At 42.5% G+C, this 15304-nt stretch overlaps 2 protein-coding genes across 2 annotated transcripts in view; both read right to left on the reverse strand.

Moving 5' to 3' along the window:
* The window catches only part of INTS4 (integrator complex subunit 4), a 47151-nt gene extending 44551 nt beyond the window's left edge, over positions 1-2600 (reverse strand). The window contains exons 1-2 of the mRNA XM_060684773.2: positions 2328-2600; positions 1107-1304 (exon numbers count right to left, since the gene is read on the reverse strand). Of these exons, the coding sequence (XP_060540756.2) occupies positions 1107-1304; positions 2328-2384 (255 nt within the window). The 5' untranslated portion in view covers positions 2385-2600. The remainder of the gene's footprint in view (positions 1-1106; positions 1305-2327) is intronic.
* Positions 2601-6876: 4276 nt separating this feature from the next.
* KCTD14 (potassium channel tetramerization domain containing 14) lies at positions 6877-10844 on the reverse strand. The gene is made up of 2 exons (XM_034408270.3): positions 10623-10844; positions 6877-8690 (listed from the first exon to the last, which is right to left on the reverse strand). Exons 1-2 carry the CDS (start codon positions 10680-10682, stop codon positions 8025-8027), a joined length of 726 nt encoding a protein of 241 aa, XP_034264161.3. The 5' UTR covers positions 10683-10844; the 3' UTR covers positions 6877-8024.
* Between the last annotated feature and the right edge of the window lie 4460 nt (positions 10845-15304).

Consider the following 15304-nt stretch of genomic DNA (forward strand, 5'->3'; position numbering starts at 1 on the left):
CCAACTACTGTTTGTATGGTAAGAAGATTTTTGTATCACTGGACTGATTTAACTGGCAAAGACTTGGATTGTTTAAAAGACTATGAGATTGTTTTTTCACTATAAAGTAAACTTTTGATAAACCAGTTTGCAAGTATCTCTTATTCATTGCTCTCAGCAACGTTTCTCTGTGTTCTACACTCTGCTGGTTGGTAACACAACAACAATATCCTTAACAAGGAGGACGGAAGGCCCCGGCTGTTGTGACCCAGGCCCAAGTAGGTATTATCAGACGCAATCAGTTCTAAACAAACAGGTTTTATTAGAACAGCTGAGAATTAACTCATTCTCAGCATAGTCCAAACTAATTCAAAACAAATTCTTCATAGCACAATCCTTCAGCCTTTATCACCAACCTTGGTCTACTTCGGCAACCTGCCAAAGGCTTCTCTTGGCAAAAGTTCAGAAGCAGGAGACGCCGACACAAAATAAATGCAGCAAGACAAGAAACAAACCTATCAAAGTTGTTTTCCGACAAAGAGGCCAAGAGCCGTTGCTGGTCTTTTAAGCCTTTTGGGAGGGGCCAATCATCTCTTGGCCTTACTCCTGAGTCGTCCTTTTTGCTTTAGCTGCTCTTGCCTTCTGGCAGCTCTTCTCATACATGCACTAGGAACAGGCTCCTCCTGCTCCTCTGCCTCTCTGCTGTCAGCCTCTGGAGGCTCCGGTGTCCGCACATCACTCCCAGATGGCCCTGGCCCCATCTCTGCCTCGGACGCAGAGCCATCATCCGGACCTTCCCCAGACTCCAGGACTGGCCCATGTTCCTCCCCAGCCTCCTCGCTGTCCGACTCCGCTGCCAGATCCGCAGGCTGCTGGCGGACCACAACACCGGCTCTGCCTCTGTCTTTGATCCTGCTTCCTCATCAAAGCCTTCCAAAGACTACCCAAGCTCCCCCTCCCCTTCCCCACCCCTCCTTGTCTGACTCTGCTGCTAGCTCCGCTGGCAGCCAACCGGCCACAACAGGTGGGGCAGGTAGAATCTGTCATCCATTCAGTTCCCATTGTGGTCGTAAATCAAGACCTATAAATCTCAAACATAGTTTCGGTCCCCCAGAGTATTGACCTACCTTGTAATAATGTTCCAGCAAGATTCGCACAACGCCTTCCACACTTTCAGCCTCCACGGGTTTCCTGGCAAACTGAAGCAGGTATTGCAACGCATCGGCCGGCGAAGTGGCCTTGCAAAGATCTACGTGAAGGGCGGCAGATTTGCTGGGTTTGGTTAGCCGGAGTTTTTTAGCCGAAACTTCTTCATGCTGTTGTTGCTGAAACATTAACGCAGAGTTTACATTACGATCAAATTTTTTGTTTCTTTATCATGGGCTTCTATATATCTTTTTATTTTTTTATTTACGGTTTAGAGTCTAATTTTTCTTTTGTTTATTATCTATATATCTTTTTATTTTTTATTTTTTGTTTACGGTTAAATTTTCATTTTGTTTATAATGGACTTCTATATACCTTTTTATTTTTTATTTACGGTTTACGGTCAAATTTTTGTTTTGTTTATAATGGACCTATATATCTTTTTATTTTTTATTTACGATTTACAGTCTAATTTTTCTTTTGTTTATAATCTATATATCTTTTTATTTTTTATTTATGGTCAAATTTTTGTTTTGTTTATAATGGATTTCTATGTATGTTTTTATTTTTTATTTACGGTTTACCGTCAAATTTTCATTTTGTTTATAATGGACTTCTATATATCTTTTTATTTTTTATTTATGGTCGAATTTTTGTTTTGTTTATAATGGACTTCTATATATCTTTTTATTTTTTATTTACGGTTTACGGTCAAAAGAAAAATACGAAAAGTATATGAAAATATATAAAAGAAAAATAAAATATCTATGCTAAATATAAGAGAAAAATACGAAAAGCATACGAAAACGTATAAAAATAAAAAACCTATGCTAAATATAAGAGAAAAATACGAAAAGCATACGAAAATATAAAAAAAGAAAAAATATGCTAAATATTTTATATGAAATATAAAAGTCTCCTTTTTCCCTAGCATCCCAGGTCGCGTCCACACGGTCCTACCAACCCGGGTCAAGCGTAACGTGAGAACCCGCCCGTTTCCTTGGTACGTGGAGTGCCTGAACCACGCAAGGCGCCGCCTGTTTCGATAACCCGGGTTCCGCGTGTCGTGTGAAGAGAGCCAGACAAGCGGGCATCGCGTTCCACCCCGCCCCGGCCCCTCTCCCGCCCCGCAGCCTTGTTTCCGTGAACTCCCTCCGTCCCCGGCCCCTCCTTCCCTCCCTCCCGAGAGCCTCGCCGGTTACCTGGACCACCACTTTGCTGAACTCCTCGTAGACCCGCTTCTTCAGGTGAGCCGCCATGAGCCAGGCCGAGCTTCGCCTTCTGGGCCCTTAGGAGCCTCCTCGGCCGCCGTAGCCGCCCTCTCTCTCTCGCTCGCTCGCTCGCTCTCTCTCTCTCTCATCGTCGCTGAAGAGGCGGGGCGCTCCTCGTCTCCCGACTTTCATGCGGCCGTGACTTCAGGTTGTCAAGGGCAGCTTTCAGAGGCTTCCATTTGCGGGGTCGGAGTGGCGGAAGTCAATGGAAGTACCGCAGATGTGATTTGTCGAGAGGGCGGGGGGGGTCTTTCGCCGGAGCAGATCGATCGATCAGTCTGTGTCTATCAAGTATCTATCATCTATCTATCAATCTATTTATCTATCTATCATTTATCATCTACCAATCAATCATCTCTCATCTATCAATCAGTGTATCTCTCATCTATGTATTTATCTATCCATTTATCTTTCTATCATCAATCAATCAATCAGTCTATTATCTATTTATCTATCATTTATCATCTACCAATCTCTCATCTCTCAATCAGTCTATCTATCATCTATGTATCTATTTATCCATCTATCTTTCTATCATCAATCAATCTTTCTATTATCTATTTATCTATCTATTTATCATTTATCATCTACCAATCATGTATCATCTATCTCTCATATATCAATCAGTCTATCTATCATCTATCTATCTATCTATCTATCTATCTATCTATCCATCATCTATCTATTTATCTATCTATCTATCCATCCATCCATCCATCTCTATCTTCCATCTATCTATCTATCCATCCATCCATCCATCTCTATCTTCCATCTATCTATCTACCTATCTATCTATCCATCCATCCATCCATCCATCCATCCATCCATCCATCCATCTCTATCTTCCATCTATCTATCCATCATCTATCTATCCATCCATCCATCCATCCATCCATCCATATCTATCTATCTATCTATCTATCTATCTATCTATCTATCTATCTATCTATCTATCTATCCATCTATCCATCCATCCATCCATCCATCCATCCCTATCTTCCATCCATCCATCTATCTATCCATCCATCCATCCATCCATCCATCCATCCATCCATCCATCCATCCATCCATCTATCTATCTATCTATCTATCTATCTATCTATCCATCCATTCATCCATCCATCTCTATCTTCCATCTATCTATCTATCCATCCATCCATCCATCCATCCATCCATCCATCCATCAATGGGCTTGACTTCCATGCTAAAAATCCACTCCAAAGAGAGCTGGTAAAGACGTGCAGTTGAAGTGGATTTACCCTATAACTCAGGGTTTCTCTTCCTTGGCAAGTTTAAGGTATGTGGACTTTTAACTCTCAGAATTCTGGCATCAAAATACAGATACTTTTAAACTTGCCAAGCTTACATAGGTAGTTCTCGACTTACAACCATAACTGACCCTCAAAATTTCCATAAAAACATGCCAGTTGCCAAGCATCTGAAATTTGATGATATGACCCCAGGGATGCTGGAACAGTCGTACCTGTGAAAATCATAAATCACTTTTTTTCAGTTCCTTTGTTACTTCGAACGGTCACTAAACAAATGTTTGTAAATCGAAGACTACCTGTAAAAGAATGCTGCTATCTTGGTCTGTATGTATTTTAACTTGTGACAACAATTGTATCCTTGTTCTTTAGGACTGTTTGAACAAATCATGTGCATCCGATTTATTTCCTGGTACTGTATTTGCTGGCATCACTGTTGTTTTGCACTGGGGGCAGGTCAGGGTTTGTTTTCTTTTTTTACACTGAGTTGGCTTTTGGTTTTCTTGAATGTGCTTCAAGTCGCTAAGGTTGAGAAACGCTGGGTTAAGGTGTTAAGAAGCAAAGCTGCTTTTTTTTCCAAGAAGCAACTGGACTTTCCTGTTTTTTCTTTGAAGACGTTTCACTTCTCATCCAAGAAGCTTCTTCAGCTCTGACTGGATGGTGGGGAAATGGAAGGATTCATATTTACATAAATGACCAGCTGTCTGCAAGGAATATCAATCCTTCCAGAACCAACCCACCACTTCATACCACGCTCACCAAGCCATGCCCACCAAACTGGTAGCAAAACAATTTGAATTTTACCACTGCCCAGCTGGCTTTCATGCCTAAGGCGGGACTAGAACTCACGGTTTCCTGGTGATTTGCCCAAAGTCACTTAGCTGGCTTTCATGCCTAAGACGGGACTAGAATTAACCGTCTCCTGGTGATTGGTCCAAAGTCATGCAGATGGCATTCATGGCTAAGGCAGGACTTGAACTCGCGATCTCCCACTTTCTAGCCTGGTGCCCTAACCACTAGATCAAACCTTAGTCCTTCCTTTGACATGGAAACCAAAGGGGTGATCTTGAATGAGTGAACTGTTTCTCAGCCCTGATCAGTGTCCCTGTAACAAGCCAGTTAAAAGATAAACTCTCTTTCAACATCATGGGTGGATAACTCTATTGTGTTTGGTCCAGTAAGTTATTTGGGAGGGAATTCCTTCAGTGCTCCCTGAATAAATAATTATTACAGTGAGGCTTAATTATCTGTTTTGGGGTCCTGAGTTTGATTCCACAAGTTATAAAAACAAACTTAAGGGGGGAGTTGGAAAAAAAACGATTCCGTAATCTTGAAGGACGCACGAGACAAAAAACTCAAAATAACCTCATCTAGACGTTGCTTACTATAAGACGGATCGAGAGAAATTTATGCAGGTTTTCGGGGTTCTGCTACTGTACCCTAGAGTTGTGCAGGTAGTCTTCGACTTCCGACCACAATTGAGCCCAACATTTCTGTTGCTAAGCAAGACCGTTGCTAAGTGAGCTTTGCCCCATTTTTCTTGCCACCGTTGTTAAAGTGAACCACTGGGGTGGTTAAGTCAGTAATACGGTTGTTAAGTGAATCGGGCTTCCCCCATTGACGTTGCTTGTCAGAAGATGATCATATGACACCAGGACACTGCAACCGTCATAAATAGGAGTCAGTGGCCAAGTGTCTGAATTTTGATCGCGTGACTTTTGCAATGATATTAAGAGTGAAAAACGGTCGTCAGTCGCTTTAGCAGTGCCGCTGTAACTTCAAATGGTCACTAAATGAATGGTTGTAAATCAAGGACTTCCTGTACCTTTTTTTTTTAAAGAATTTTTTTTTATTTTAAACAAAAACAACATAAAAACATCATCCTTTCAAACAATTACAGACAGTGTTTCGGTCGGTTAAAATCATTTTGTGCTCCCAAAATCTTCAAAATATCAATATATGACAAATGTTCTTTTCCCCTAAAAGAAAACAAGTGTTTACACATTTTATCTTAATTTCATTTCATATATCATATTTCATCTCCATGTTTTATTGTCTATCCATTGATAAAATAACTCCCATATCAAATAAGATTGTTTATCTTCCTGTTCCCTTATTTCAAGTGTCAGCTTACTCATTTCAGCACAGCCCAGCATTTTCTTCATAATTTCTTCATCAGTAATTATCTTCTCTCCTTTCCAGTTTTTAGCAAATACAATTCTAGCCGCTGTTACAATATTCACAATTAAATATTGCAATTCTTTATTGAATGTCTCTGGTATGATCCCTAATAAAAATGTCTCTGGTTTAAAATCAATGTGTCTTTTTATCATTTTTTCCAGCCACATGTTAGTCCAATATCTCCTTGCTTCTATACATGTCCACCACATATGGTAATATGATCCTGGGGTCAAATGTTGGATGACACTTCCAACATTTCTCCGAATTTTGATTGCGTGACTTTTGCAATGATATTAAGAGTGAAAATCAGTCGTCAGTTGCTTCAGCAGTGCCATTGTAACTTCAAATGGTCACTAAATGAATGGTTGTAAGTCGAGGACTTCCTGTACCTTTTACATCCCCGTGGCGTCTGTTTGATAACCTGGAATATCTTGAAGAGCTGACACCTGGGGTGTTAGAACAGGTAAAGGGGAAACCTGACCACCTGGCATCTGAAAACAAGATGATTGGCAACTGGCTATATATCAACCTATACACCTGTCATTACACAGGTAAACTCAAAGGTGCTTTTTCAGGAGGCAACTGGACTTTCTGGTTTTTCTTTGAAGATGTTTCACTTCTCATCCAAGAAGCTTCTTCAACTCTGACTGGATGGTGGGAAATTTATTTATTTATTTATTTATTAGTCGCATTTCTATGCCGCCCAACTCCCTAGGGACTCTGGGCGGCTTACAGCAAAAAAAACCAATGTGAACAATATCCCGTAAAACTTTTTTAAAAGAACATTAAAAACCCATACACTCCATTCCATGGCCAGGTCTTGCAAGATCACCGTAGCGAGATCAACAGCCCCAGGCCTGCCGGAAAAGCCAGGTCTTCACCGCTTTCGGAAGGCCAGTAGGGTGGGGATGGTCCGGACCTCAGGAGGTAATTGGTTCCAGAGAACTGGGGCAGCCACAGAGAAGGCCCTCCCCCGCGGGCCCGCCAGCCGACATTGTTTAACTGACGGGACCTGGAGGAGACCAACTCTGTGGGATCTTACCGGTCGCTGGGAGCTATGCGGTAGAAGGCGGTCTCGAAGATAGCCTGGCCCTGAGCCATGTAGGGCTTTCAAGGTAATAACCAACACCTTGAATTGCGCCCGGAGACCGATAGGGAGCCAGTGCAGCTCGCGGAGAATTGGTATAATGTGGGTGTATCTAGGTGCACCCACAATAGCTCGCGCGGCTGCATTCTGGACCAACTGTAGTCTCCGAACACTTTTCAAGGGTAGCCCCATGTAGAGCGCGTTGCAGTAATTCAACCGTGAGGTGACAAGGGCATGTGTGACTGTGAGGAGAGCCTCCCGATCCAAGTAGGGTCGCAATTGGTGCACCAGGCGAACCTGTGCAAAGGTCCCCCTAGCCACAACTGTCAGATGTTGTTCCAATCTTAGCTGTGAGTCTAGGAGGACACCCAGATTGCGAGCCCGTTCTGAGGGGGACAATTTCTCCCCCCCCCCCCAGGACCAAGGATGGACAATCGACATAGTCTTTAGGAGGCAATACCCACAGCCATTCGGTCTTGTCTGGGTTAAATGGAAGGATTGATACTCCTTGCAGACAGCTGGTCATTTGCATCCTTTTAGAGAGTCGTTGAGGCCACTTGAAGGTTTCTCAGGTGTCCTCAGGGTCACCTGAGTGGCGCAAATGGGTGTAGAGCCTTCTTGGAACTGCTGAAAGGACTGTGTTGTAGACTGGAGATAGATGATGTCATATATTCCTCCCTCTCTGTTGAGAGAGAGCCGTTCAATTTTGACGTAGACGGCATCTTTGACGCCTCTTTCAAACCAGCGCCCCTCTCTGTTGAAAACGAGAAGTAAAACGTCTTCAAAGAAAAACCACCTTTGAGACAACCATGATTTGGATGACTAAGAATCTCCATAGAGATTTACACAAATAAGCCTTCATCTTCCTGTTGGTCTGTTTCCTATTATGTGAAAATGCCCACCAAGATCCAAGTGTTCTCCAAAGATCTCAAACTCCAGATAAGGAGCAAAGTTTAGAGATTCTAGACTGCTCAAATTCAGCAGACATCTGGAGTGATCTTCTGGCAGAAATCTGGAGTGATCTTACGTAGCCCAGTGCTGGGAAAGCTACCCAAGAGACCTTCAAGATCTTACGAGTTTATGAGTTTTGAGCTACCACCAATGGAACAAAAACTTGTAGAAGAAGTCATTGGCTTTGAATCGAAAGCCTTTTTCTGGAACGTAGCTCTGGAAGGAAGTCTTGTAACCTTTGGCTTCTACGTCCATCTTGATGCAGTCCAGGAGATCCAGAATATTCGGGGCAGCTTTCCACGGGCCAAACTGGACCACGGATTTCTTGGAGGTATCTAAGCTGCTGAGAGCATCGCTGCACCTCGCCACATCTTCCAAAGTCTTCATCACGCAGAGCATGACGCTGGATTGGCGGGAAGCCACAGCTTCTGCCCGCGCGATTCGGATCATCAGCTCGATGTTTTCGGAATAGTTGGGCACCCGAGCAAGGAACTGCTTCCTGGCCACCAGCTCACCAAAGATCTGAGGGGACTCTTCCAGTTGCTTGATCAGAGGCTTGATGTCATAGTAGGTGGCTTCTTTGTAAACCTCCTCGACGTGTTGCAAGGGGACCTGATCACTACGTAGATAATCCAGGATGTATTTAAAATAAGTTCCAGGACGGTCTATGACGAATCGCCCCACCGAATCTATTCGAGGTTTAGCCTGGCCAAACATCTCAGCCAATTTAGATCCTGGGTACTTCTTCAGAGTGCTCAATGTGGTTGTGAAGATGTCCCCGCCAACGTTTAACTCGATGATTTGACACTGTAGATGAGAAAAGGGAGGGGGAAGATATGCCACATCTCAGTTTTGAGAAGGGAAAGAGCAGGGACAGCCACAAAGATCTAGTTAAAATAGCATTTTAATCAATAATACATTGTTTTAAAGAGGTTCTCCTTGGTTCTTCTAGGGCTAGGAACATTATCCCTCCTGTGGGATTGGCCTGCCCTACGTAGAGCAGAGCAGAGCAGAGCAGAGCAGAGCAGAGCAGAGCAGAGCAGAGCAGAGCAGAGCAGAGCAGAACAGAACAGAACAGAACAGAATAGAATAGAATAGAATTAATGGAATGGAATGGAATGGAATGGAATGGAATGGAATGGAATGGAATAGAATAGAATAGAATAGAATAGAATAGAATAGAATAGAATAGAATAGAATAGAATAGAATAGAATAGAATTAATGGAATGGAATGGAATGGGATGGGATGGGATGGGATGGGATGGGATGGGATGGGATGGGATGGGATGGGATAGGATAGGATAGGATAGGATAGGATAGGATAGGATAGGATAGAATAGGATTAATGGAATGGAATGGAATGGAATGGAATGGAATGGAATGGAATGGAATGGAATGGAATGGAATAACAGAGTTGGAAGGGACCTTGGAGGTCATCTAGTCCAACCCCTTGCTTAGGCAGGAAACCCTCCACCACTTCAGACAAATGGTTATCCAACCTCTTCTTAAAAACTTCCAGTGTTGGAGCATTTACAACTTCTGGAGGCAAGTTGTTCCACTGATTAATTGTTCTCACTGTCAAGAAATTTCTCCTTAATTCTAAATTGCTTCTCTCCTTGATTCATTTCCATCCATTGCTTCTTCTCCTACCCTCAGGTGCTTTGGAGAATAGCTTGACTCCCTCTTCTCCGTGGCTGCCCCTCAAACATTAGAAATATCACCCCTGGTCCATCTTTTCACTAGAGTAGACATACCCAATTCCAGCAACCGTTCTTCATATGTTTTAGCCTCCAGTCTCCTAATCACCCTTATTGCTCTTCTCCGCACTCTTTCCAGAGTCTCAACTTGTAAAAAAAAATGTTGGAATTAAGTATGTCTACAAAATCCGGCCAAAACTGGATGCAATATTCGAAGTATGGTTTTTATCATAAATTTCCTGACAGTGAGAACAATTAATCAGTGGAACAACTTGCCTCCAGAAGTTGTAAATGCTCCAATACTGGATGTTTTAAAGAAGAGGTTGGATAACCATTTGTCTGAAGCGGTGTAGGGTTTCCTGCCTAAGCAGGGGGTTGGACTAGAAGACCTCCAAGGTCCCTCCCAACTCTATTATTCTAAGTATTTTTTTTTATTGAAAAAGTTTTACAAATACAGATTTTTCCCCCTTTCCCCCCCCCTTTCCCTCCCTAACCTTCCCTTACCCTCCCCTACCCCCATGACTTCCCCAGGGTGAAACCTAAATCCAAATCACATTACATAATACTTTACCACCCATCTACTCTACCCCCTGTGAAGTATACATTTCTTCCTAACATACAACTATTCTACCCCATATATGCTATACATTTCTACACAACGTTCAGCTTATTGTAAGTATTATCAAGGCCTTATAAAGCGGTATTAACACTTCACATGCTGGCTGGGGAGTTGAAGTCCACCCATCTTCAAACCGCTGCGGTGGACAAATCCTTTTCTTAGTGCGTTGTGCGATCTCAGCCCACTGACTGCACAATGCGTACATCAAGCCAAGCCTTACACAAAGCGGCAGATTCCACAAAGACCCACAAAGAGATGCCTTTGGCACCTCTCTTCCCTCAGCGCATCAGCTCCTCAAACGCAGCAACATATTGCCTACTTACCAGCTGCTCCTTGAGGGTGGCAAGACTGCCAGAGAGGGGATTAAACCCACCCACTCCCGTTCTCCCTTCCTCATTTTTGCTTTCTTCTGTCTTGCTTACCGTCGGCAAGTTAGCCGGGCTTTGTTTTCCAAGCATCTTCGGCTCGGGAGAATTACTCATTTTTGACTCCTTCAGCACTGGTGTCTCAGAGGTCTTTACCAGTTAGAAGTCGGTGGGTTATTGTTGGGAACGGACTCACAAACAGGTTCTCGTCACTGCAACACACCGATGTGCGTTGCACGCCAGACACTCCCTTCCAGGTGAAAACAGCATAACAGAGGCACCTGTAAGCGGAAGTTTTGCCTTTTAGGACACCTGCAGAGGTGGCACTACGCTCCGAAGTAGGAGGAGATCGCAGGCCAGCTTTTTTCCAAATTCCTGCCTCCGGGCAGACACGTCAAAGATGACGAAGAGCCAAATCAGCCTAATCTGTTCTTTCTCGTCTCTATTGTGCCCTTCGGCCAACCGTCTCTTGCCTCCAGAAGTTGTGAATGCTCCAATACTGGAAGTTTTTAAGAAGAGATCGGATAACCGTTTATGTCTGAAGTGGTGTAGGGTTTTCCTGCCTGGGCAGGGGGTTGGACTAGAAGACCTCTAAGGCCCCTTCCAACTCTGTTATTCTGTTCTATTTCTCACCAAACAGGCATCGCCTTTGGCTCTTTTCCGATTCTCAGCTGATTCTGGATTTTTCAGCGCCCTCGGTCTGGCTGAAGACTCCCAAGCTTATCCCCTGCATTTGAACAGCTCAGTACAGGCAGTTCCTCAACTTACAACAGTTCGTTTAGCGACCGTTCAAAGTTACACGAAAAATTGGACTTAGGACTTTAGGAAAAACGTAGGACTCGTTTTCCCACACAACCGTTGCAGCCTCCCCCATGGTCAGGTGATCAAAATTCGGAGGCTTGGCAAACCGGTTCCTATTTATGACGGTTGAAGTGTCCCGGGGTTATGTGTTCTTCTTTTGCGACCTTCCGACAAGCAAAGAAAATGGGGGAGGGGTAGACAGATTCGCTTAACAACCGTGTTGCTAACTTAGCAAAGGTAAGGATTCACTTAACGGTGGTAAGAAAAATCGTGAAATGGGGGCCAAGCTCGCGTAAGAAATGTTTCACTTAGCGACGTAAATACGGGGGGGGCTCCATTGTGGTTGTAACGCGAGGACTACCTGTACTAAAGTCTTAGTTTTATAAGATTGACTTATTCTCCAAAGCACCCGAGGGCAGGACAAGAAGCAATGGATGGAAACTAAATCAAGGAGAAAAGCAACTTAGAACTAAGGAGAAATTTCCTGACAGGGAGAACAATTATAATCAGTGGAACAACTTGCCACCAGAAGTTGTGAATGCTCCAATACTGGAAGCTTTTAAGAAGATGTTGGATAACCACTTGTCTGAAGTGGTGTAGGGTTTTCTGCCTAAGCAGGGGGTTGGACTAGAAGACCTCCAAGGTCCCTTCCAAATCTGCTATTCTGTTATTTGTCTAAAGAGGAGGCTAAAGAGGAATATTCTCTTAGGGCAGGTTTGGGGGGGATAAGTCCCAGTATCAGTGGTGGGTTTCTACTGGTTCGCCCCAGTTCGGGCAAACTGGTAGTGGCGGTGGTGGGAGGCTCCGCCCACCTACCTGGATGCCGTCACGGACGCAAAACTGGTAGCGAAGGTAAATGGAACTAGTGGTGGGTTTCAACATTTTTTACTACCGGGTTCTGTGGGCGTGGCTTGGTGGGCGTGACGGGAAGGAAACTGCAAAATCCCCATTCCCTCCCCACTCCTGGGAGAAGGATACTGTAAAATCCCCATTCCCACCCCACTCCAGGGGAAGGACACTGCAAAATCTCCATTCCCACCCCATTCCAGGGGAAGGACACTGCAAAATCCCCATTCCCTCCCCACTCCAGGGGAAGGACACTGCAAAATCCCCATTCCCTCCCCACTCCAGGGGATGGACACTGCAAAATCTCCATTCCCACCCCACTCCAGGGGAAGGACACTGCAAAATCCCCATTCCCTCTCCACTCCTGGGAGAAGGATACTGCAAAATCTCCATTCCCTCCCCACTCCAAGAAAAGGATAATGCAAAATCCCCATTCCCTCTCCACTCCTGGGGAAGGATACTGCAAAATCTCCATTCCCTCCCCACTCCAAGAGAAGGATACTGCAAAATCCCCATTCCCTTTCTACTCCTGGGGAAGGATACTGCAAAATCTCCATTCCCTCCCCACTTCTGGGAGAAGGATACTGCAAAATCTTCATTCCCACCCCACTCCAGGGAAAGGATACTGCAAAATCCCCATTCCCTTCCCACTCCAGATGAAGGATATTGCAAAATCTCTATTCCCACCCCTCTCTGGGGCCAGCCAGTGTTGGTATTTGCCGGTTCTCCGAACTGCTCAAAATTTCCGCTGCCGGTTCTCCAGAACCTGTCAGATCCTGCTGGATTTCACCCCTGGATGGGTGGCATACAACTACTACAGGCAGTCCTCGACTTACGTCCATAACTGACCCCAAAATTTCTGTTCCTAAGCGAGATGGTTGATAGGTGAGTTTTGCTCGATTTTGCCACCTTCCTTGGCCACAGTTGTTAAGTGAATCCGACTTCCCCATTGAATTTGGCTGCCAGAAGGTCGCAAAAGGGATCACATGACCCAGGGACATTGCAACCGTCATAAATATGAACCACTGGCCAAAACATCTGAATTTTGATCACGTGACCGTGGGAATGTTGCAACGGTCATAAGTGTGAAACATGGTCACAAGTCACTTTTTTCCAGTGCCGTCATAACTTTGAATGGTCACTAAGCAAACTGTTGTATGTCAAGGACATCCTGTACCTCTGACATCCCCGTGGCGTATTTTTGATAACCTGATCTACTTTGAAGAGCTGACACCTGGGGAGTTAGAACAGGTAATGGAGAAACCTGACCCCCTGGCATCTGAAAACAGGATGGTTGGCAACTGGCTACATCAACTTATACACCTGTCATTACACAGGTAGACCCATATCTTCTGGTTGGCCTGTTTCCTGTCCGAATTGTGATCACATGACTGTGGAGATGTTAACAATGGTTATAATTGTGAAAAAAGGTCATAAGTCACTTTTTTCAGTGCCCTTGTAACATAGAATAGAATAGAATAGAATAGAATAGAATAGAATAGAATAGAATAGAATAGAATAGAATAGAATTCAGAACTAGATTAGATCAGATTAGATTAGATTAGGAATAGGATAGAATAGAATAGAATAGAATTGAATTCAGGAATACAATTCAGAATAGAATAGAATTAGAATAGAATAGAATAGAATTCAGAAATAGAATTCAGAATAGAATAGAATTAGAATAGAATAGAATTCAGAAATAGAATTCAGAATAGAATAGAATTAGAATAGAATAGAATAGAATAGGAGAAGAAAATAATGGAATAGAATAGAATAGAATAGAATAGAATAGAATAGAATAGAATAGAATAGAATAGAATAGAATAGAATAGAATTCAGAACTAGATTAGATCAGATTAGATTAGATTAGGAATAGGATAGAATAGAATAGAATAGAATTGAATTCAGAAATACAATTCAGAATAGAATAGAATTAGAATAGAATAGAATAGAATTCAGAAATAGAATTCAGAATAGAATAGAATTAGAATAGAATAGAATTCAGAAATAGAATTCAGAATAGAATAGAATTAGAATAGAATAGAATAGAATAGAATAGAATAGAATAGGAGAAGAAAATAATGGAATAGAATAGAATAGAATAGAATTCAGAAATAGAATTCAGAATAGAATAGAATTAGAATAGAATAGAATTCAGAAATAGAATTCAGAATAGAATAGAATAGAATAGAATTAGAATAGAATAGAATTCAGAAATAGAATTCAGAATAGAATAGAATAGAATAGAATAGAATAGAATAGAATTAGAATAGAATAGAATTCAGAAATAGAATTCAGAATAGAATAGAATAGAATAGAATAGAATAGAATAGAATAGAATTCAGAAATAGAATTCAGAATAGAATAGAATAGAATAGAATAGAATAGAATTAGAATAGAATAGAATTCAGAATAGAATAGAATAGAATAGAATAGAATAGAATAGAATAGAATAGAATTCAGAAATAGAATTCAGAATAGAATAGAATAGAATAGAATAGAATAGAATAGAATAGAATAGAATAACAAGAGTTGGAAGGGATCTTGGAGGTCTTCTAGTCCAACCCCCTGCTTAGGCAGGAAACCGTTCACTACTTCAAACAAATGGCTGTCCAATCTCTTCTTGAAAACCTCCAGTGTTGGAGCACCCACAACTTCTGGTGGCAAGTAGTTCCACTGGTTAATTATTCTCACTGTCAGGAAATTCCTCCTTAGTTCTAAGTTTCTTCTCTCCTTGATGAGTTTCCACCCATTGCTTGTCCTGCCCTCAGGTGCTTTGGAGAATAGCTTGATTCCTTCTTCTTTGTGGCAGCCCCTGAGATATTGGGTCACTGCTAACATGTCATTATTATATTATAATAATAATAGAAGTAATGTTCAATGATAACAATAAGTTTTAACAAATGGGATTTGTCTATTTGGAAGTCATCAGAAAGCCAAGAACGATTTGAAAGGGGTTGTAGAGGATTTTCTCTACAAGAAAAAAAAAAACACAACATCTTGTAGATATTAGCTAATTTTGCAAATTTTGCAAGCAGGACAAACACTGAACCTGGGAAAGAAGAAAGGGAATGAGCCAATATTTGGAA

Source organism: Pantherophis guttatus, chromosome 5, assembly GCF_059756535.1.
Source record: "Pantherophis guttatus breed Tessera chromosome 5, ASM5975653v1, whole genome shotgun sequence".
NCBI classification, from domain to species: Eukaryota; Metazoa; Chordata; class Lepidosauria; order Squamata; family Colubridae; genus Pantherophis; species Pantherophis guttatus.

Coding starts and splice junctions, on each gene's coding strand:
- KCTD14 (XM_034408270.3), bottom strand. CDS start 10,682: ATGAGTAATTCTCCCGAGCCGAAGATGCTTGGAAAACAAAGCCCGGCT. Junction 8,691..10,622: donor GCCCGGCTAACTTGCCGACG/GTAAGCAAGACA, acceptor TCTCATCTACAG/TGTCAAATCATCGAGTTAAA.